The sequence below is a fragment of the Lemur catta genome, chromosome 1, assembly GCF_020740605.2.
Source record: "Lemur catta isolate mLemCat1 chromosome 1, mLemCat1.pri, whole genome shotgun sequence".
Classification (NCBI taxonomy): Eukaryota; Metazoa; Chordata; class Mammalia; order Primates; family Lemuridae; genus Lemur; species Lemur catta.
Genome location: NC_059128.1, coordinates 250,522,691 through 250,546,684, shown reverse-complemented (window position 1 = coordinate 250,546,684; position 23,994 = coordinate 250,522,691). Strand labels below are relative to the sequence as shown.

Below are 23,994 nucleotides of genomic sequence, written 5' to 3'. Positions count from 1 at the left end.
TGAATATGCAGAGAATTATAATTGGGCTAACAAGCCTGGTAGCCTGGCCTCTTTCCAATTATATTAACCAGCCTAGTCTAGTAATAGCTGCCCGAACACACACAGAAACCTACATAGAGCTTTTGTTTTCCTTTCTGTTTTATTTTGGTACCTACCCAATAACCTAAGAATAAAATCCTCTGCCTTCATATATTTGAGAACTGTCTCTACTGACACATGTAAAGATATGTTTTCTCTATCTTTATTTCACAAATTTTTAGTAAAAAATAATTTTTATAAAAGATTGGTTGTATTTGTTACATATTAGAAGCTAATTAATTATAATTGTCTCCCAAATTAATAAGGGTTTTTGGCAATGGTTCTTTGAATTCATGCTAAAATTTTTCAAATGATGAATTTCGGTTTGAAGTGAATTTTTCTTCACATGAACCAGTCAATGTATTGCTGCATTATAATCTTTTCTTTGAAATTGAGGCAAATAATATTTCGACATAATCTAAAAATAATTTATTCAGCTTTGTACAGTCTTAAAATACAAAAGAAACCTTAAATAAATGAAAATAATTCCTCAGAAATCTACTCAAATTTTACCAGAAAATCAATAACTGAATTTTTAATTGAAAATGAATAGTAAGAAAAGCTAAATAAAATAGTTTTTAGTTTAAAAGATCTAAGGAGTTTTCAGTGTATCAGTTATTTTAGACATTAGATTCTCTACTTTTCATTCTCTCTCCTTTTTCTTTCTTTTTCTGGTTAACTTCTTACTTTAGAACATTGACTATACTTGCACATTTTCTTCCTAAATATTTTCATCTCTTTCATCTGTGATATTTAAGGGCTTCATCTTCTTCAGTGATTTTCTGGGTAGAGATATGAAAACAACCTGGAAATCTATCCTGTGGAAATAAAATACCATTACAGTGCATAAGGGATATGCCATAAACATGTGTGTTGCAAAATTATCATTATTAGTAGAAGAAAAAGAAATACTACAAACAACCTGACAATAGGAAATAGTCCCATATTTCATATAAACTATAGAAAAATAATGCAATTATTAAAATAAGTTAGTTAGCACTCCATGTATTAACCTGGAAAATGTGGGTAAAGCAGACTGCAAAGTAATAATAGTATGATCTTGTTTTTGGAAACAAAATATGCAAAAATTTTTTAAGTTACTGCTTTTTATAAGAACTGCACATTTTATTATTTTAACATTAGGAAACTGTTAACATTGATTATCTCAGAAGCTGACAATGGAGAGGGAGAGGGGACATTGTTTACTTTTCTAGATCACTTCTAATTTTTTGATATGGATCAATTCCGTATTTAGAAACAAACAATAAAGCAGAGTAGTACATTCATTGAAAGAATGTGAATTTCCTGGTTAAAAAAAGACTCTTAAAGTTTTAATATTAAATACTTTAGTGACTCTAATTGGGCTTTAAATTTTATGAATTGTTGCATCATAACTAGTAAAAATATCATAAAGCAGCTAGTAAATTTTAGATCTTTGATTTCTAAGTTAGTTTTATATTTTTAATCTTAACAATTATATTGTGCACATTCTCCCTGTCCAACCGTCTATGCCCATTTTAAAGCCGTGGGATAAACAGAGTTTGAATGTGTTTAAGATGAGGACTTAATCCAGATTTCCTGAAATATTTTTTCTTTTACTTAAAATACTTTTGCTTGAAAATATATTTATTATTTTAAAAATATAATGTTCATTTTAAAAATGAAGTAGCAGAAGATATATGCAAATCGTAAGATAGTGTTTGTGATGGTGGATGAAAAATGAAATTCTCTGTAAATAGTCTGGCATGCATGTAGACTTTCTAGAAATTTTTCTTTAGCTCTAAATAACTTGAAAGAATGAAGTATGAATTAAAAGTTTCCATATGTAGCTTGTAAGTACTAAATTTTAATTTAGATCTAAAATCTAAATTAAATTTCACTAAAGGTCTACCAAACTAGAGACTGCATATTTCCCAATTAGAGGATAGACTACTTCATCTTTAAAAGAATTTAGAAAGTGAAAAAGAACTCCTTCGTTTGTCAATTTCCATTTTTAAACAATATATAAATCAAAGTAGAATATATCGCTTCAAAAGTGTTTAGAGGTATTTAATTGTGCTTTTTGACTAGACTTCTTCTTTTGAGTGGGGGATTGTCCTGTAGGACTGTTCTAATTTCCTCATTAAATTTACTTCTGCCTCAAGTTCTGCCACTAAATAAGCTTAAACCTCAACTTCTTAATGGGAATAATGTCATTTAAAATAATGGGGTTTTCTAGTTTCATAGCTATGTGGCTAACCAAGTACCCACATACCTGCAGTTTAATATATTGTATGATTTTGATTTTGCTTTGTAGAACTGATGCTTGTAATTTAGGTGGTGAATTAGTTCCTTAAATCCCAACAGTATGAGATTGTAAATTAATAGCTGCGGTCCTCAGCTCCAGGGAGGTGGACGGTACAGCAGAACTCCGTTGACCCCTGCTCCTGCTCCCACCCCCCCATGGAAATATTGTCTTCCATGAAACTGGTCCCTGGTGCCAAAAAGGTTGGGGGCTGCTGTCTTAGAGCACAAATTTTGGAATCAGATACACCTAAGATCAAATCCCAAATTTGCTTCTTTCCAACTGTGTCATCTAGAGCAAGTATTTTTACCTTTCTAAGTTTTAGTTTCTATACCTATGAGGGAAGGACAACAAAACTTACTCCTCAGGCTTGACATTATTAGGTGGAAGATGTATGGAAAGTGCTCAAAGTCAGTCTCCAGCCTTTAGAAATTGTTCAAAAAATGGAAGTGACTTGCTCTTGTGATTTATCAAAACTTCATGGGGTTACATTGTAATTGTTAAATAGTATTAAATATATCTGAACTATATGTATTTCTTTAATTGATTTTATTTAAAATTTAGAGTTAAGAGAAAGAAAGATATGTGTTTTTTAAAAGCAACTTGGTGACTTGTGATGTGGGAATTTGTACTGCGTAGTTCCTGTCCATCTTACTTTTTCTTATGCAAAGGATTTAATCATACACTAACAAAATATAACAACTGTCGTTTTCTTTGTTATAGATCTGATTCATCTAAAGTGTGTTGAAGATGTAATCATAAATGTACTCTTTCTAGACTTTAATACTATTAACATCTCTGTTTTCTTACTAGTTAGGGACTCTATCTAACATCTAATGTTTGTTTTCTTCTTGTGCAACCTTTCGTTGGTACCAGCCGCTGCTTCAAAGAATAAAGTCAAAGGTGAGCTCCTGTTCAATCTGCATGACTCATCATGATTCATTTTTCTGCTCAGTCGCTTAAGTTCTCTTAAATGATGGAGTCAATTCTGTTGGTGCTAATATTATTTCAGGATATAGATATTCATAAATTCCTACAAATATAAGTTATTTCAATTACACAGTTTCTGATATATATCTGTGTTTGCACGGTTGTTTGCATGGTTGTTTGCATGGCTATTCCAAAGTGGAATAAAGTGCTTTTGTATGTTAACATTTTGTCTGTTGACCTTAGTTTCCTTGATAAAATTGAGTATTGGAAAAACTACAGCATAAAATAAACCTGATGGAAAGTTTCAAAATTAAGCATGCCTTCATAGAATTATGTGGAAAAAATTTAATCCTCTAAAAATTGAATGTTATAAATTGTAGGTTTCTATTATAACTTTTCTTCTATATTTTAGTTGCATTAAGTTTATATTTGTTAGAAACCTGAAAATATATTTTCGTGATAGAGGATGTACATGTCCAATGCTCAAAATATCTCCTTGAAAAAAAATTTTGTCTTGATGTGTCCAAGTTTTTATGAGTTTGAAAAAATTTAAATCTATGTATGATACTGTATCATAGATTTATCATTTATGTATTTCAATTTCATATTCTCTAGAGCTATACATATGCTTTTTTAAAAAAATATTTTCTGCTGCTTCTTCTTAAATAGCAAAAAACATTTTTCTTCTTTCCAGTCCAGATTCTAGTTTTACAGCTTGTTTTCTAGTTTTAACGCTATGACATAGTCCCATCTTGAAGTGTTAACTGCTCCCTGGTTATAAGATCAAGCATTTACCATACAATATTTTCCTAACAATATATTTGTTTATAAAATACTAAAGATGTAAATGATAAGATGGCAAACTTATTGTCGCATTTTCTTATAACCTCCACACCTACACTAGTTTCTTGTTCCAGTAAATGTAGTAGAAGAATTAGCCAATCCTTGCCATAGTAATTTCCTGATTGTGAATAAAAAAAAAATACATTCACAGAACAATTAATAAGTTACTTGATAATGGATACATGTTTAATATATACACATAATATATTTATATGATAAGAGGTTAAGAAATGTAGTGTTAAGAATGAGGAATTGAAAACAATGTATAATGATGCATTAACTGTGGGGTATAGCATATGTGTATAAAGGCAGTTAGAGACTCAGATCAGCCCTTGAATCCTTGAAGAATACTTTATGTAGGAGGTGAAGCTAGAAGTGGTTCTTGAAGGATGACTAGGATGTACATTTAAAAAGGTACATAAAAATTAATTAGAAAGCATAAGTAAAGATATAGAAGCAGAAATGTGTACAGTTCATTTCAGTATAAAGGGGAAACTTCTGAATAAAGTCCTGTGCTTTTACAAGAAAATGGAGGGAAATAAATTTGAAGATGATATAATAGGCAATGGAGTGATCACAAGTCATTACAGTATATGATTAGGTAAAACCTCTAGTAATAATCACATCTATGTTCACTTAATTATTCTCAAAAACAATTATAATTCAAATTATAATATGAAGGTTGCAAAGAATTGAATATAGGAAAGACAATTTACCATTGAAGTATTACAGCCATAAATTATATTATAGGTGTTTGTCAAGTCACGTCAGGACGCAAGCTAGCTAGCTAGAGTTTTGAAATATAAGCATATATCTGTACCCTATTTAATGCTTCCCACACTTCCATCCCTGCTGTTCCACACGTATCCATTTTATTTGAATCTCTTCTCTCCACTTCTATACAAGCCTGCAGGGGAGTTTAGGACACAGTTTACCTTATGCCTATGTTTTTGCATCTACAAGGTGTTATGAAGGCAAGAAATGACACTTTCTAAAATTAACTGCGCCTCAAGTAGAAATTGAAATTTTATTTCTTACAGTTGTTTGAAAATGTTGTACATTATGTAGAGATAATATTATAGAACTACTCAATGCTTTTATTGTCCAATTTCTATGTCAAGGCAAATGATCTTCAAACAGAAAAAAAGAAAAAATGTGGATAAAGAGAAAAAAATAAAACCCAAGATAATATAAGAGCAGATGGTTGCTTAAAAATAGTTTATTTCTTCTGGCCCAGAAAAAGTATTTTCTAGGGAACCAAGGGAAGTTTTAGAGAGGATTACATCTCATTCATTTATCCTTATGGAGTCATGCAAATGTGGGAGCCTCTGGAAGATAGAGAAATATTGTTCTGAGTTTTTCTTAAGGAGGAATGATTCTGTTCCAGAAACCATAGACTGGCGAATTTAACATCAACTTCCCAACAAAATTCTTAAACAACCTCTTAAACTAGCAGTTCATTGGCTTTTAGATTAAAACAGAAGTTGCTGGGAGTCAGCAGTTATTAGTAATGGCATAGAAAATTACCCCAATTTTTCTCTTTCTACTTTTTAAAATGTGGGTTACTATACCAGTTATCTGAAAACAATAGTATAAACATAATAGATCTGAATTTTATTAAATCACTTGGCAACTATCTCTTTTTTTATCTCTGTAGAAACTATTATCACTTTTCTGGACTTGTTATTCCTACTAAACTCCTAAATGATACTTCATCTCCTTGCTGAATATTTTCTTCTTTAATATTAGAAACTGATATTCTTCTTATTTATTTATTTATTGTTGCAAATAAGAACCTTCTGGGCTTGCCATGTCTTCCCATGACACCAATATTTGTCTAATTCCCTAGGTTGAAAAAATTTGAAACATGTTTAAATTCTCCTACTCAGTGTCCCTCACATTCAATTAATTATCAAATTGCCCTAATTTATCCCTATAGTAACTTTTACATGGATCCTTATTCTTTAAATCACTTATTCCTCAGAGGTTGCCTGAAGTAGTTTCTAACTTGTTTCCTGCTTCAATTCTCAACATTCTAGAATTTATCCTACATTTGCATATCATGCTGAATTTTAAATAAGATTATCAATGTGTTATCACTTAGAGGAAAAAGGTACCTTAGAGTACTCTTAACTTGTCTTTGTATAAAATGATTTTATTTCACACTACTATAAATTTATAAAAATATACTTAATGTTTCTTAATGACTAATATTGTTCCAAGATCTTACAAATTTTTAAATAGCTTTATCCCAGAAAATATATGTTTAGTCTTTAATCCTGATTTAGGGGCTTTATTTTTGATTCAAAATTGGCAACTATAGTGGGGTAACATTTTATGCCATTTCTTGAATACCAGCCTTTAGCTATTATTTTCAAAGTGAATATTTTAAATTTCAACAATCATATAATCATTATTCATTCCTCAAATAAAATTAACATAATTATTCTGACTTTGCTTAAGAATTAAAAGATAATGCAAAGCCCTCAGCTATCTAAATTGAGATATATATGTGGTTCAAAGGAGAATAAGTATCTCAATTTACTGGGTTTATTACATAATAGTCATAGATAATATTATCAAATAAATGATTTATTCAAATGAGAATATTAAAAAAATTGCTATAAAACCAAAGTATTACATTTGCAATTTCAGGTTACCCACCATATTATACAATTTGAGGGTGAACTGAAATGCTCGTAAGAAGTTGAAGTTGAGACATTGCCTCAAACTATTCTGATATTTTATCTTAAATGGATTGCCTATATTTTAGCTTATAGAGTACATCCTATATATTAAGACATCCATTTTATAGTTATACAGGCAGACCGTAGAATCCTGGTTTTGCAACTCACTAGATTTGGGTGCCTGGACAATTTGACTAACTTCATTGAACTTCACTCAACATTCAGTTATTGTGACAATTATAGTGAATAAATTATAAAAAGGAATTAACCTAAGAAATGGCACATAGTAAGTACTCAGTACATTTTACCTATTATAATTTTTATCATCATTATTATTACAATTTAAATACCTATGAGAAAATGTAAGTAAACATAAAACATGAAATGCAAGTCCAAAAAATAAATCTTTTCTATAAGTATAGGTTATATTTTACCTTCATGGTGGCATTCATATGTTTATATTCATTTATAAAATTAAAATAAACACATAAAATAAAAATGTGAATGATACACTAGATATATATTATTTTTCTTCATTTTTAATATTAAAACCCAAAGTATATAAGTGGTATTATTTAAAAAATTTCAACTCAAAGTTAAAAGAAAGGGAAAAAAATCAAAAATTATGACACTGAGGTTTACATAATACTTAAAATGTAAGAATATCTTGCTTTTATTATCAGTGGAGAAATTGAGTAATAAGGCCATAATATAATTTCTTTCTAAAACATCACAAAACTCTTTTTGTTGAAACTATAGTTAAATTTTACAGAGTAAGAAATTATCCAAACTCTTGCATAGAAACTACAAAATCTTCACCAAAAATAACAAATAAAGAAATAATTATTGAAGCTTATGTTTATTCTACTCAAGACTTATCTAAGGGAATATTTGGAGTTGTTAGAGAATTTAAAAGCATATTATGTTTCTGTAACACATATTTCACTAAGGGCTCCAGGGGAAAGCCCTGATGGTACCTTTAGGAAGATTGCTTTCTTAATCCACCTTCTAGATCATTTCACTTCTCCAGGAAAATTTCTGAAGACACAGATATATATGATAACGTGATAATATTGATAAAGATAATTTATTACTGCAACATTTTCTAACTTTTAAAAGAATGAATAACAATAATAGTTTTAACAGCTAATCTTTCTTGAATGTTACTATGTACCAGGCATTATGCTAAAAATTTTATATGTATTTTCTAATTCAATCCCCACATACCCTCTGAGATAGATACCATTATTATCCTCACTTTTATAATGTGGAAAATAAAACAAAAAGTTAAGAAATTTTTTAAATCCACAAAATGAGTAAGAGGCAGGACAAAAATTTCAAACCAGACATACTGATTTCTGAATTTAAGCTTTTAATCTATTAAATCCTCTAAAGAGAGCAGATTGCTCAATATTATACTTTACCTAAATCTTACTTTTTAAAATACATTTACCAGGGTCCCACCCATTCAGATACAAGTAGGATTGGAAGTGAGGATAACATAGAATGATGATGAGTTGATAGTGAGAACAAGAACATCAGACCTACTTAGGTACACTGGCCAAGAAAATATTCTCCAGGTAGACTTGTTATTTCTCATTCTTTATTTATTCTCATTTTTCTTTTGTTCTCTTTCTTACTCTTTTTCTCTTTCTTCTCTTTAATTCATTCACCTCATTGCTAACTTCACTTATTCCCTCTTGGGAAAGTGCGAAGGCAATTAGTTTCTCAATAAGATGAGTAATGTTCTAGAAAAGCTTCAGGCACAGCTAATGTGAAATGCTGAACTCAGGAGAGGTAGATAGGGAGGGATAAAGAGTGTGCTTATAACAATGTGGTTGTAAGATGATTCAACAGGTCGGAATATAGATAATTTTCTGAAATACAGCTTCATTTGAAGTTTGAAGTTTGGTTTCTGTTTTTTATTTCTCACTGTATAGGGATTTTGACACGTATTTGCACTATGGAGTATCTCATTACTCTCTGTTGTGTAACTGTTCTCCTTTATGTTGCACAGTACAAACTAGTCTGGGTCACAATGAAAAGACACCTCTAGATATTCCCTTTGCAAGTCTAAATGAATATTATTTTTCAATTGATTTAATGGAGCTGCATTTCCCTTGTCTCTCTTTTCTTCTTGAAATGCAAATATAGATTTGAGCTTTACTGTGGATGTGAGGATAAACACAACTCATTTGCCACCAAAACAAGGCCCAATTTTGTATACCAATTAGAAATTAGTTTAAGCATTGTTACTTTAAGTTCATGTCCTCATTTCCACTACACATAAATCATTACAATACTTTCTCTCTCTAAACACATCTCATCTGAAAGGCAAGATCTTCTGGGACTCAATTTATTCAATTGGTTCATGTCATTCTATTATGCTCATAAAAATTGTATTTGCTTATTCTACGGCAGCCATGTGGGGGTTCAGAAAGTTTGTAATTAAAATCCTAAGGTTTGCAGCTTCTTGCAGGTTTTTAAACAGAAAAAGTCTATAATAAGGAAAAGCATAGTGATCAATATGTAGCAGTTGGGCATTTAGGGGCTTTTTTGAAACACATGCTATAAAGCTAAAAGTTGAATTATGCTAAAAATAAATGCCACTTTATATTTCATGTCAGATGAGGCTAGGGTTATATATTTTTACTAGAAAAAAATCTTTGACTTGACATACTAAGATAAATTATTTATCACTAGCAAAGTGTACAATTAAAAGCTTTGCAGAAGGTTACTGGAGTTCATGGGTTCTTGTATCTCACCTACTATTTCTTTGCCCTGTAAAATAGAAATTAAAATAACAATACTACCTACCTCATAGTTATAATGATCAAAAAGAATATGTGAAAGCACTTTTAAAACAGCCAACTGATATCCAGATGTAAGTAGCTTTTAATTAAATAAGGCATAATTACGAAGACAGAAACTTGATATTCAGTGATGAGTAAAATGTGGCCCCTGTACTCAGCCTGTGCTAATAATTAATATACATGAAAAACCTTATAATAATGAGATAACTTTCATGCTTTTTCTTACTGAACTCAGAAAGGAGTAAAACAAACAGTGTTTCTTCATTTCATGAATTTTTATTGAACATCTATATGGTATGTTTTAGTCCATCCAGGCTGCTATAAGAAAATAATATACACTGAATAGCTTATAGACATCTATTTCTCACAGCTCTGGAGGTTGGAAAGTCCTAGATCAAGGCACCTACAGAGTCAGTGTCCAATGAGGGCCACTTTGTGGTTTATATTGCAGAACCTTCCCGCTGTGCTCTCTCATGGTGGAAAAGGCAAGGCAGCTCTCTGGGCCTCTTTTATAAGTGCACTAATCCTATCATGAGGTCTCCTCCCTCAGGATGTAATCACCTCCTAAAAACCCACCTCCTAATACTGTCACACTGGTTATTGGGTTTCAACATACACATATCAACAGGTCACAAACATTCAGGTGATAGCCCTGTGCTAAGATACAATGCAGAGAAAAAATATATATACATATATACACATATATTCCTTAATTTTTTACTTCATGGGGCTTCCACTCATTCAGTCATTCATTTATTCTTTTATTCAACATTCAATATTCAGGGACTCCAGGAAATATATCAGGCGGAAAATGTTAAAACCTGTAGTATGTTATATAGCCATTATGAAGAAGAATATAAAGCAGAAAAGTGAGATAGAGCTTGGGCAGAGTAGAGAAGACAGTGGTTCTAATTTTCAATAGTGAGTCCAGAAAAAGAGAATATTTGAGCAGAGAATCGAGGGGGAGGGAGAAAGCCATGTGGATATCTGGGAGAATCATTCCAAGAAGAGGAAACAGCAAAGTACAAAGCCCTTATGGCAATGACTGGCCTGCTTATTCAAGAGACATTCAACAGACCTGTGATGCTGGGAAAACGTGGGCCTGGGAGAGTAAATAAGAGAGAAGGTCATAAAGGGGATGAAGACACAAGTCATGTAAAGATTTTGGGCTTTCTCCAGCTGCAATGGGAGCTACTGGAAGATTAAACAGAAAAAAGATAAATACTGGCTTAGCTTTAACAGGATCAATTTAGTTGCTCTGGTGAAAAAAGACTGGAATGAGCGTTGTTAGGATGACTTTTCAAGAAACCAGAGGACAAATGATGATGGTAGGCTTAGAGTCATAGCAATGAAGGTAAAGTTACACCTAGTAGAATTTGCTGACTGTAAGTAGAATATGATATAAAGGGTGGAGTGTAGAACAATATCAATTTTTGTTTGTTTGTTTTTTCTTTTGTCTGAAGAATGGAGGACAAAGTTACATTTGCAAGATGGAGAATAAGAGGAATTCAGTTTTCATCATACGTAGTTGGAGAGACTATTAGGCATTCAAGTGAAAATGACAAGTAAAAGTTGGCTTAATGAATGCAAAATTTAGAAAAAATTCTACACTGTAGATAAAACAGCTAGAAATCATTAGTGTATGAACTGCATATAAGCCATGAGACTGGATGAGCTCGGTGATGCACAAGTGTAGCTAGAGAAAAAAACAGAAACATTCGGACTTGGTCTCTCAGATATTCCAACCTTAAAGAGATGAAACAGAGGATAAGATATAAACAAAAGAGTCAGAGAAGAAGAAAAAGCAACAAGAGAAGAAAATGTCCTCAAAAAATAAGTGATATTCAACTGGGACAAATGTTTGTGATGAGATAGATGACAACTGAAAATTTACCCCTGAATTTAGTGATGTGGAATCAATGGAAAGCTTAGTAATTGCTAATTAGTGTAAAATACAGAGATTCATCATATAACCATTTGAAGGAATGTAAGTGTAAATTTGCTACTGTGAAACAATAGCATAATGGTATGCTGAGATTCAATTACACGGACATATACCTTAGTAAAAGAAGGCTATGGGGAAGACTTCTTGGAGAAAGTCATGGTCAGGAGAAAACTGAAGAACTTGTCAGAACCAAGAAGGCAAAGAAAAGAGGGAAGAACTGCTCACACCAAGGGAATGCCAGCAGGGGAGTATAAGAAAGCCAATATAGTTCCCTGCAGAGGAATCAGTGGGAGCCAGGGTTAACGTGAGAGGAGATAGATGGCCAGACAATGCAGTGCCATGAAAGTCCTGTTGCAGAGTTTTCCTGCTTTTTGTTTTTTGGTTTGCTTGTTTGTTTTTTCCTATTCTAAGAACACTGAGAAGCCATGAAGGGGCTTTTAAAGGCAGTAGAGATATGGGCTGTGGGATATTCTTACATTTATACTTTGAAAGAGATTACTGGCTGTTCATGAAGAACAAATTAGGAGAGATTACTACAGATGACAAAGAGATAAATTGAATTGCCTGGAAAATTATAGTAGTATAGGGAGAAATGATGGTAGTTTGGCCTAGAGTGGTTAGTGGTTATGTTAGAGATAAACAGGAAGATATGAGAGAACAGAAAATCCTTTCAAGAATTCAATTGAAACATTTAGCAGGAGAAAAATAAAACTCAACCTGAATTAAATAAGTGCCCTTAAATAATTGTAAATGATTTAAAATACTTTATTATTCTTTATTTCTCGTATCATCTATACTGGAGACCAAAAGCCAGAAACCTAGAATGACAATCCTGATCTTGTCAACATATTAGCCCACAGAAAAGTACATTTATGTTCTACTATGGAAGACAGGTGAAAGTGAAGGAAAAATTATAAATTTTATTTCTGAAAAAAAATACCAGATAAGACCTTTTTCCCTAAAGTAGTTCTTACCTATATTATTGATTCTCATAATTGAAAATTTCATATATCTTAATAATTCAGGGGGAGGGAACTTTGTATTATTAATAAAAATAACTTGTCAAGAATAACATGGTAAAAGTCATATAAAAAACTGCACATCTTAATTGTATATTCTATTTTGAAAACAGATTAAAAGTTATTTGTACACTTGATTCTTGATTACAATGCAATACAAGGTTATGTTAATGACATCAAAGCAGTAATAATGTGTGTGCTATAAGCTTCAAAAGAGTCATTAATTTAACTCACTACTTACATGTTTTCTTATCCCGCCAAGCAAAAATCACCTCCTGGCAGAATAGGATTCTAAATTATTACCATGTAATCATTTTTCTCTAAGGTGGGCTAACCATCTGATGGGCATTGTGTTCACTTAATAAGCATGCTATCTAGATTCAAGGCAGGAATGCTGTTTGGCTTGAACAAATACCAAATAGCTCATGAAGTCATTATCTTCCTCCTCAGTCAGAAGTCATCTTGGTAAAGATTGTGAAATCTGGCTGCCTAACAAGAGTTTGGGAATCCCAATAATGTATATTCACAATGGCTTGTGTACTTAGTTTGTGATAGCATATTCAAATGAAAACTGGGAAATAAGGAGGTGATATCTGTGTATATTAGATATAGCTTCCCGTAGAGATAGAGATGGATGCTTCTTGGTAATCTGATGTTTGATCCATTGAAGACTTGAGATTTGCTTGTCAGAAAATAAAAATTGCTCTTCATGCATGAAATATTTTTTCCTTATAAAACGGGGGGATTAATTTAGATTTAGGTGAAATATAGCTGGGATAAAAGAGTTTAAAATTCTTTACAACACTTTTGGGACGTGTTAACAAATGCTTTGGGATTTTTCACACTCAAATGTTATTTAATGCATCTGGTGCAACAGGTGGCATGGCTAATAGGTCATTTCAGCATGATAATTTGACTCCATATTTATTAGAACAAAATATGTGTTTTGTGAGTATTTCTTCTGTCACTATTTCAATCATCATAACTCACCCCTTCTTTTCTTCTCTACCTTTTTTATATATATAAAACAGGTTAGGAGAACGTATATTTTAAAAAGTCCTAATCATTTGTGGATTTCTTAAAACAAAACAAAAGAAAACATGTGTACTCATAGAATAGTAAGAGATATACCAAAAACAAGTATTTATTATAAACTGCAATTGTTCTAATTTAAAATCTACCAACTGAAAATGCATTTAATGACAAAGTAATTCATTCACACTTAACCATTCATTCATTTCTCAAATATTTGCTGAGTTTATATGTAAGGCCCTAGTCAAAAGTAGTAGTAGTATATTTTATATTTTGAAATCAAATAAAACTTAACAGATATATCAGTCTCTATGATTTAAAATAAACTATATGTAGCAGCAAACATAAATATATATTTAGAATATAATTTTAAAAGATTATATATGATTTTCACAAAAAAATTCCACAGAAAAATAAACACCAGCATTTTGCCTTACATTATGTCGTTGTCATTGTCTTCCTAAAGCATGGCAGAATGGAAGGTCATGATAGTTTATATATTCTGTTATTAAACTTTGACTCATGCTGATTCACACACCAAAATAAATTTTGACTGAATAGAGTCATGCTGCTTTTGTTGTTGAAAAGTTCTCTGTAGTCTTAAAGGAAACTGTCATCATGCGAATTATGTTTCAAAGTAGATTGAAGTAAGAACATTAAGTTTTACGATGTCAATCATATTAATACTGTTACTTTGAAAATTGAAAAAGAGATGAATATATTAAGATATATTCTGTTAGTAAAGTTTACACAAATTTGTAAAGATTTGTTTTCTTTAAAATGATAAAACTGCCTTGTGCAAATATAAATGACAGATCTGAAATTAACTCTGCATAATTGGAGAAGAGAAAAAAGTAACTTAAAGTGGCTTGGAAATAAATAAGATGACAATACCATTATTAAAAATATCTACAAAATGTAAGTTGTGTTCATTGTAAGGAGCACGATGTTAAAGGGTGCTCTTATTTTTGAAAGATAATAAAACTATTTTGATTTTAAATATCAGAGCATTTACAGTTGCAGGTAAGGTAGCACTGGAAATAAATGATTGTCTAATATGAATAAAACAAATTAGCTATCTCATGGGATACATTCTATTATTGGTAACTTTTAAAACAGCAAAAACATGTCAGAAAATCAAAACTTAAAAATGTGAATTATTATCATCAAATCCTGTGATATGTGACACTGAAGTCTGCATTCAAAATAATCACTTTTTTTGTTTCCCCCAGTCATTGAAAGTCATATGCAAAGGGCAGACCTGATCCCTGATGGGAATGAAATATTTAATTCTTATCCTTACAAATAGATTTCACTTAATCAGCTAGTTTTACCTTGGAAACAGATATGTTATAAGTAACAGTATGAGATGTTTAAAAGTAGCCAAATGCAATTAATGTCAGGGTCAAACAACTTAAAACAAAAGAAGGAAATTATTCTAGTTGGAATCCAGTTGGAATGCATGACCAAGTTGATAACGTTTTATTTTATAAGAAATTCAGTAAACTAGAATGTATATCTCTTTGATATCTGTAGCTACAGTATACCATTCCTACTCATTTAATCTTTTAGAATGTTTTAGTCTTCCAATAGGTAAATTGATTGTATGCCCTATTTACATGCCTTGTCCCATTGAGCACTGCAGTAGCACTTGGTCCAATAGCTTCAATAATGAGGTATAACGAACTCTTCCTGGCACTGTGGAGATTACATGACTCATAGTTTTCAACACTAATTCCAAAAGTTTGCTTAAGTGACCATTATTTCAATCTATAGTGTCTATTCTTTAGGTTTGTTATTTGGGAGTCTTTCATTGTTGCTTTACCTACCTTGGTAGTTATCATGATCATGTACATTGTCTTGTTCTCTCTCTTTTTTTTCTGCTTCTTTTGTTTTTCTTTTTTTCTTCTTTCAACTATAAAGAATACAAGGCACTAGCCATCTTTGTCATATAACTAGGTAGTTTACCACCAGATCTTCCAGGTTTTCAAATTACCATAAGAATTCACATCCATATTTAAGAGTTTCAAATTCCTAAACATCAGCTGGCTCCCTTCAATTAATTGTTCTTTTCTTACACAAGGAATCTGCCCACATCATTTACCTCAAAGTACGTGGAGCCAACTTCCTTCTGGCTGTCTACAGCAGGTCTCTAGTTTCCCTGCTCTGATTAATTCCTCGCATCTATTATTCAATTCCGTGTTCACTTTTAAATCATATTGTCTACATTCAGGCTTGGTTCTATACTCACCTGATCTAGCAACTTTTTTGAAAATAGTCCAAATAAGCATAGGTAATTCTTGCCCAGGAAAAGAGTTCTCCTTCCCCTTTCTCCAAATTGACAGTTGCTTTTATCTTTCCAGGTGCCTCTCAAATATCCAATCACTGAGATACCTATTATCAGTTAATATGATTACATTGAACCACACTATGAGCTTTGCTCAAGCCTATTAATTCCTATTCTATTAATTCCTATTAATAGAACCCTAGGCAAAGAAGAGTTTGAAATTCTTCAGGTATTTGACCTAAGCATCTAAGATGATTAAGTGCCATCTTCTATTTCAGCATAAGGAGATATAATTTTAGCCAATAGCTGCCCTGTTTATATTTTTAAAACTTCTCTATATAATTGGAAAGTACATTAGTGCAAAGTTACTTGTTCCTATCTTAGATTTATTTCCCCCTAGGAGGAAAAAAATAGAATAACTTGTTATTTGGTTTCCAAATAACAAATGATTTCACATATGGAAAATTTCCTATCTGTACCTCTATCACCTTATGTTATTCAAGCTGAGATTTAAAAATCAAATGTACTTTTTACCCCATCCATTTGAATTATATATTTTAGTCTCACTCACATAAAAAATAAATTGGAACACAAATACATATAATTTACTTTCCTTTAAAAAATCATTTTACAGTTCAGAGAGACTATCAGACACTACTATTTCATAAACTATTTGAATTATAAGGAAGCATGTAGTGAATTTGTAAATCCAAGACATTTCTTTTTATAAATTACTACTTCCTTAGAAGTTCTAGAGGGATATAAGTTATATGTTTGTCCAGTAACTTGACTGCCTATTATGTGTTAAGCACTGGTCTAGCAGCTAGATTCTAAAATAAAGGGCTTTTTCTAGCAGGAACCTAACACTCACTTCCTATTACCAGATTATAGAACACAAGAGCACACGCTGACTTTTTCAGGAGTTTTAAAATAAGTATATTGTTATTTTATTTGACTCATTAGAGGCTTTGACCATTGGTCAGAACAAGCATTATAATAGTGTCATCTAGGGCTCCTGTGCCGGGTTGTAGGCATTTGCCTGTAGAGGTATTCTTTTACATTCGGTGGGCAGATTTCCCCGATAAAGAATGTTATAGAGGCTATGCATTCATATCTCTCTACATATGCCAAACTTTCCTGAGACCTTGTGTTGAAAGCCCACTATAAAAAAATATTCTAGGCCAGGCATGGTAGCTCACACTTGTAATCCTAGCACTTTGGGAGGTCAAGCGGGGAGGATCACTTGAGGCAAGGAATTTGAGACCAGCCTGAACAACATGGGGAGTTCCTGTATCTACAAAAAAAAAAAAAAAATAAGAGAAAAAATAGCTGGGTGTGGTGGTGTGGCCTGTAGTCCCAGCTACTTTGGAGGCTGAGGCAGGAGGATTGCTTAAGCCCAGAAATTTTGGGTTGCAGTGAGCTTGAGCCACTGCATTCTAGCATAGGCAACAAATATCCTGTCTCAAACAACAACAGAAAAAGAAATATTCTAAATAGGTCACTGATTATAGTGACCTGGTTGTTTCTATTTCTCTATTCTGTATCTCTTATCTGTATCATCCACAAGCACATGATAGACCCTTAAGAAATAGGTGATAAATTAATTTGAATTGGTACTTTTTAAATAAACTATTAGTGAGAAATCATGAAACATATTCTTGCAAAACAAATCCTTTGAAATGATGTTGGCAATTAGGGCACGTCTGAAATCCTCTATCTGAAACTTTATCTTTTCCACATTAAAAACTACTCAACTATTAATATAATTCCAGCTTGTCAGTTGACAATCCTGTGACATCCCTCTTATCCAAAGATAAAGGCCATCCATAGAACATGGATAAAACTTTCTGATAGAGGTTTATTGGAGCACTTCTCAAGTTCCTATCCAGCACTGTCATTCTACAATCTGTTTTCTTTAAAAGAGAATATATTTTTTCCTGAGATTTTTCTTCTCTGCTTGTTATATAAGTACTTCATTGATTTAGTTCTTTTACTATCTGATTGCGTTTTTCTTTTCCTGAGTCTACCAATTTCTACAGTTTATGGACTGAGCATCTCACATTCCTCTCTGGGTGGTTTATGTAAATAACAATAATAAAAACCCCTGAGGCTTCATCCCTGTTCCCAGTGGTCTCCCACTGACCTCTTTTCAGTTTGAAAAGGTTCTATCTATTGCTGTCTTTTTTTTTCCCTTCCCACTGGCAATTTTCAGCCTACTGTGCTTCTTCATCTGATTTCTTGACTCTTTCTTGACTTAAGAATTAATTATTGAAATGTATCAGATGCACTCTGAAAATGTCAGTGTATTTGGTTGGATTTACGAGGAAGCACAGCTTTTCAGCCGACATGATATTGGAACTGAATTTCAAGTAGTGCCTTTCTCCACACATCCTTTTCATGGGCAACACAGAAACATAATGCAGATGATCTATACCATCTCTGAAAAGGTTTGTGCTGCATAAGCCATTTGTCTCTATCACTTTAAAGCAGAATGTTTACCTTTGCATTTTAGTGCCTTTTTTCTCATTGAAACTTTAACAAACACTTTGTATAGAACTACAAGAGACTCACAGAAGCTGTCCATCTATCCTCCTGCCTCCAAACCAGCCTGTGGCTAATTTAATCTGCCCGATTCAGATGGTTATTGATCCCGGTATAAAAGGAATTCACACTCTCTCTTGTATTTGGTGGAATATTCTACAAGCCTATTCTCACACACTCAGACACAGGGGTTCATACACTGAATAGCACCATAAGACAGCCTGAGAAGTGGAAGCAATTTAAACACAAAGTTTAAAATCACCCGAAAAGAGATTCAAAAATTGTTATTAAGACACTCCAGGTATAGGTTTGGAACGAGAAGAGATGCTTTAAGTTACAAGATATAATTTTAAAAGAATATTGATAAAAATGTTAAAGTAGTTTCGATTCCAAACTGATTAATTAACTTGTAAAATAATTACTGGGCACCTAGTGAATCCTAAGTTCTACTTTAGGGACTTCTATTTTACTAGTGTATACAATTGACACAAGAGACAAAATCCCTAGCCTCATAGAACATATATCTTAGTGTGGGAAGACAAACAACAATAGCAAAACAGTAGATCATATAGTTATGTTTAAAGGTGATTATTACTATGAAGAAAATACAGGGTAGCAGGTTGGGACATGCCTGGAGGTAGGAGAAGTACTATTTTAAATGGAGTACAGGATAAAGTCTTATTGAGAAGGTGACATTTGGACACAACGAAGGTGGCAAGGAAGCAACCATGAAGATATGTGGGGATAGAACACAATGTGTAAAGAATAAGACCAGTGCAAGGGCCCTGAGGCAGTAATATACTTGGCATGGTTAAGAAGGAGCAAGGAGTCTGGTGTGGGTGAAGCAGACAGAGACAGGGAAAGAAAAGAAGTGAGATGGAGAGAGGAGTAGGTGAAATAGGACAGGTGACAGGTGACAGGGGCAAATAGGCCAGCATATGGACTTGGCTTTCACTTGAGTGTAGTGGGAAAGCAGTGGAGGACCAGCAGAGGAGTGAAAGGATCTACCTTATGACTTTAAAAGGTATCTCTGGTTACTGTGTTAATGAGGGGTAGAAATACTATTGTAATATAGAGAAGAGATAATGGTGGCTTTCATCATGTGCTAGCATGGAGTAAGTGAGAGGAAATTGCATTTAATTAGAAAAGATAGCCAGTGGAATTTTCTGGCAGTTCAGAGGCAGAATGCAGAGAAAAAAAGAATCAAGGATGTCTCTAAGGCTTTGGTCTATGCCACTGTAGGTATACCATTCCCATTTACTGAGATGGGGAGGACTACAAGAAATAATGTACATATATATGGAAAAGTTCATAGTTTATAGCCTGTCTCCATAGCTGGGTTAAATAGCTACCTGATGTTAATTATAGCCATTATTCAGAGATATATGTGTATAATATATGTATATGTGTGACATTCATAATATTATATAATTGTATGATATTGCATTATCTGAATAACCCCAACTATTTTTGAACTCATGGAGGAAGTTAGGTTGTTTCCTTTTTTCCTCCTCACTATATAAAGTGTTTCAATAAACACATTTTAAATATGTTCCTGTATTATAGCTCTTTTATTTCTACAAGATGAGTACCCGGAAGTTAGGCTGCTGGGTTAAATGATACAACTATTTGTAAAATTTTTTTTTACATTATTCCAGATGATTTCAATAGAAGATTGTGGAAATTCACATTTTTATTAATATAGATTCACAAATACAAGAGTTACCCACTTCCCTGAATCTTAACCAGCATCACATATAATCACTTTAAAAAATAATCTTGTTCAATGTGATGGATAAATATTATCACATTCTTGCATCTGTAATATCCTTGACTACTAATCATAATTACTTAACTAGTATCCTCTTTAAACATTTTTGAACAATCTTTCCAAAAATAAAGAATAATTAGTCAACTTGTTCTTCTCTCAAATAAATTTTTTAAATATCCATTTTATTTTTTGAAAGGTATTTCAGGCAGAAAATATCATATGCTAGAGGGCTGACAACTTGGGAAGGTGCATTTTTTCACATTTAATTTAGTATAATCTTCAAACTAATGTCAGAGCATTTTATATTCAGAAATTAAGAAACTAAAATACATGTAGTGCTTGTTTTTCCATCCTTGTGTTACTTCACTTCAACGAATGGGCTTCAGCTCTATCCAGGATAATGTAAGAGGTATTAGTTCACCATTGTTTTTCTTTAGCCGAGTAGTACTCCATGGTATACATATAATAATATACATGTTATTAATCTACTCATGTGTTAGAAATTATGTACTTTGTGCTACTTTCTACTGACTGATTTTGCTCAACACAGATTATCTGTAATAATAAATGATGAAAAGTTTATATGAATAATTTTGTATGAATAATTCTGAGCATAAAATAAAATTAGACAGTATTGAATATTTTCTTTCTGAGATTTCTCCCTTGTTAGTCTTTCTCTTTCATCTGTTTTTTTCTCTCCATTTCTCCATAATCTGTTTAGTTTTCTTTTGGAATCAGAGCCCACTCTCAAGTCTGCCCCTCCTCACTCCAACATAATGAAAAGTTCAGCAACATTTATGGTCAGTTAGGAAATACAAGAGTATATGTACATCAGGAAAATAAAATGATCAGAAGAAGTCAATTTTTTGGATTACTAGCAAGTTTTTAAAGCACAAAGATATTCTCATTTTAACTAATGAAAAACTTCCTCAAAGGGCAACTAGGACATCATTATGGACATACAATCAAAGTCTACTAAAGTAGAAAGTGTTTGGGCTTTTGAACAAGTGTTAAATTATTCAGATTTTTTTTTATTTATTTTCAGTTTCTAGAAATATACCAGTTGATAATTAGCATTGTTATTTTATTATATAAATAGAACTGATGGATGACTATTTGAAGGAATCCTGTTATCTACCTATTCACTTAAAACAAATGTTTTTGAGGAAAGATAAGCAGAATTTGTATTGCAACATCATGATTCTAAGCACAAATACAAATGTGCAATGTAACCACATTTCTCTAAATTTGACAAAATGCTATTTTATACCATTGTTTTGCTATCCCTTCTCTTTTTTCTCTTTCTCTCTTTTTTCTCTCTCTCTCAGCATTTTCCTCATAGCTGTTAGGCCTGTAGTACCATCCTGCAGCTCTTCAGCCAGTCTGGGAACCACAGAAATGGAGGAACTACTTAAAACTCTCTTTCTAAACTTAATGTGCTTTCATGTGTGCTTTAGGAGTTGTCCCAGCCCTAAAATCTACTCAGGCAAAATTGCTCAAGAATCCCTCAGAACCATCTAGAGCTCCTGTTGTCTTTCTGTGACTCCGGGGGTGACGCCCCTGCTCCCCACTTCCAATCTCTCTCCTGTTCATGGATTTTTCTTCTTGTTATCAGAGAGAGATGTGCCTTATCTTCCCACTCCACCTCCATCGTGGTTTTTTTCCCCAATCTTTTGTTAAGGCCAAATTTTTCCTCTTAGTGCCTAGGCTTTTAAAATCCAAAAACCAGAAAGACTTAATTTTCCTCTAATTTTTGAACATATATTTTCCCTGATATGACACTGAACAGCCTAACTACTGCCTGATTTAGGAGGGTAAGAAAGGAAGAAGAGAAGACGTAAGCAGATCTGGAAATACAAGAAAGAAATGTAATAATATTATTTCAAAAATATGCCACCACATTAAAATGACTGCCAGAAGTACTATAAATAACATCCTATACTTACCTGGTACCAAGCAATTTCATTTATAATTTAAAGAATTGTCCTTTATTCAATGTTGTAAGATAGCAGCTTCATAGAAGCAGGTGTGATTAAAAGGATTACCTATGAATAAAGTGTTAATACATTACTGAAACACCGATCTTCATATTATGTGACAACTTTCTATTGTAGCCACTTTTTTATATGTTTGTATGTTAATAGAAATAAATCGCCCATCCTCCGTTCAGAAGGAAAGTGTAAATAAGACACTTGCAATAAATGATGAGAGGTTGTTAGGGTACTGGAGAAAGTGAAGGCAACATCAATGGGAAGAAGAGGAATGAAATGCATAGAATCAACCCGTCTTGACTCAGTTGCTTCAAGGGAAAGATACAAACCTTCAGTCTTCTATAACTAAAAAGGGGATAATAATGCATATAATAGCAGCAATGCAAGAGGGACTATAAATCAATGGTCCCAGATATAATATGCAGCCTGTTTCAGTGTTTGAAATAGAAGGAGAATTTTGCCAATTTAAGAAAATTTAGGACCCTATTAGTGCCATAAATAACCACTGTCTCAGTGAGATCATCAAAATTGCTAGCATAATCAGGTTTGTGTTGATTTGCTTTTATATATTACTTATTTTGATCATAAGGAAATGTTTTCTAATAAATTATGTGCTGTTGGATGATATTGTATAGAAAATAGAACTACACCAGGCCTCAAGTCTGGAGGCATAGCAATTGATATATTAAAAATCTTTGATATAAATGAGTTTCCTTTATAACGGGTATGGCATTTGAATCAAAGAAATATGGTTCATTTTTAACATTTTAGTATAATATCAAAGATTATTTCAATGTGTTTTAAAAAATTCGTGTGTATGAAATTGTTTTATAAATTGAGAACTTTTATTTTTCCTATTGAACCATAACATCCATTAGTTTGAAAAAGAAGATTCTTTATGTAGATTTTTCCTTCATCAAACTCTCAGAAACATTCCTCTTCCAGACATCAAAGCCTTTCTCTCAACCTACTGCTCTTAATAGGCCTCAATCTTGTTAGCTTTTAAAATAAAAGTTGTAAAAATGTATTTATATTCTTCTTATAATAAACTTTATCTTATTTATGTCTAGACATCCATTAAAAAATAAGCATGCAGCTCTACCAAAAGAAATGAAGCAGCCAAAATAGCTTAAATTGTCCCTGTGTCTCCTTTCTAGTCAATGTATTTCTCTGCCCAGGTTTCTGATGGGTATCTGTGTTTGTGCAGGAACTCTGACTACATCTACTCCAGATGAATGCTCACTTATCTGAGTCTAATAATATCAGGGCTCTAGATGCCAATGGGATGGAGAAGACTAGAAGAGAGAGATTGTGTTCATCACATCACACACAGCTCAGTTTCTCATAATCTGGAAAACTTTCCCTGCCAGATTTGCTCACCCTTTCCACAGTTTTCCTCATCCCAGTCCCATTTGGGTGGCTTTCCTTCATGTGCTCTTAAGGTGCCCTGTACTTGGTTCTCTCATAGTGTTGACCATATGGTATTGTCTTTATTTATATGTCTCTTTCTCTTCTTAAACTATAAGAAAACTTACTATTCCCTAATACAGTAACTGGTAAGCTGTAGGTATTCAATGTGTGTCTGTTGGATAAATGAATTAATGTTAAAGGTATCCAAGTGGTACAGGAAGAAGGCAGCCCAAGACATGCTGCAAATATGGCACTAATAATACTAACAATAACTTTGATAATAAATGAAAGGTATAGGATATAAAAAGTATCTTAAGATAAGCTCAATAAACTTCTCAAGGTTTAGCTTTAATAGTGCTTATG

General features: G+C 32.5%; 1 protein-coding gene across 3 annotated transcripts in view; it reads left to right on the top strand.

Annotated features, from left to right (window-relative positions):
- Positions 1-23,994, top strand: part of CADM2 (cell adhesion molecule 2) — a 1,015,461-nt gene that overhangs the window by 723,602 nt on the left and 267,865 nt on the right. Inside the window, exon 2 of one of the 3 annotated variants that reach the window (XM_045557726.1) lies at positions 3,239-3,265. The exons of 1 other annotated variant lie outside the window; for it this stretch is intronic. In XM_045557726.1, coding sequence (XP_045413682.1) covers positions 3,239-3,265 — 27 coding nt within the window. Of the gene's footprint in view, positions 1-3,198; positions 3,266-23,994 lie in introns of those variants that run through there. One more of the 3 variants, XM_045557707.1, reaches the window with a different exon arrangement.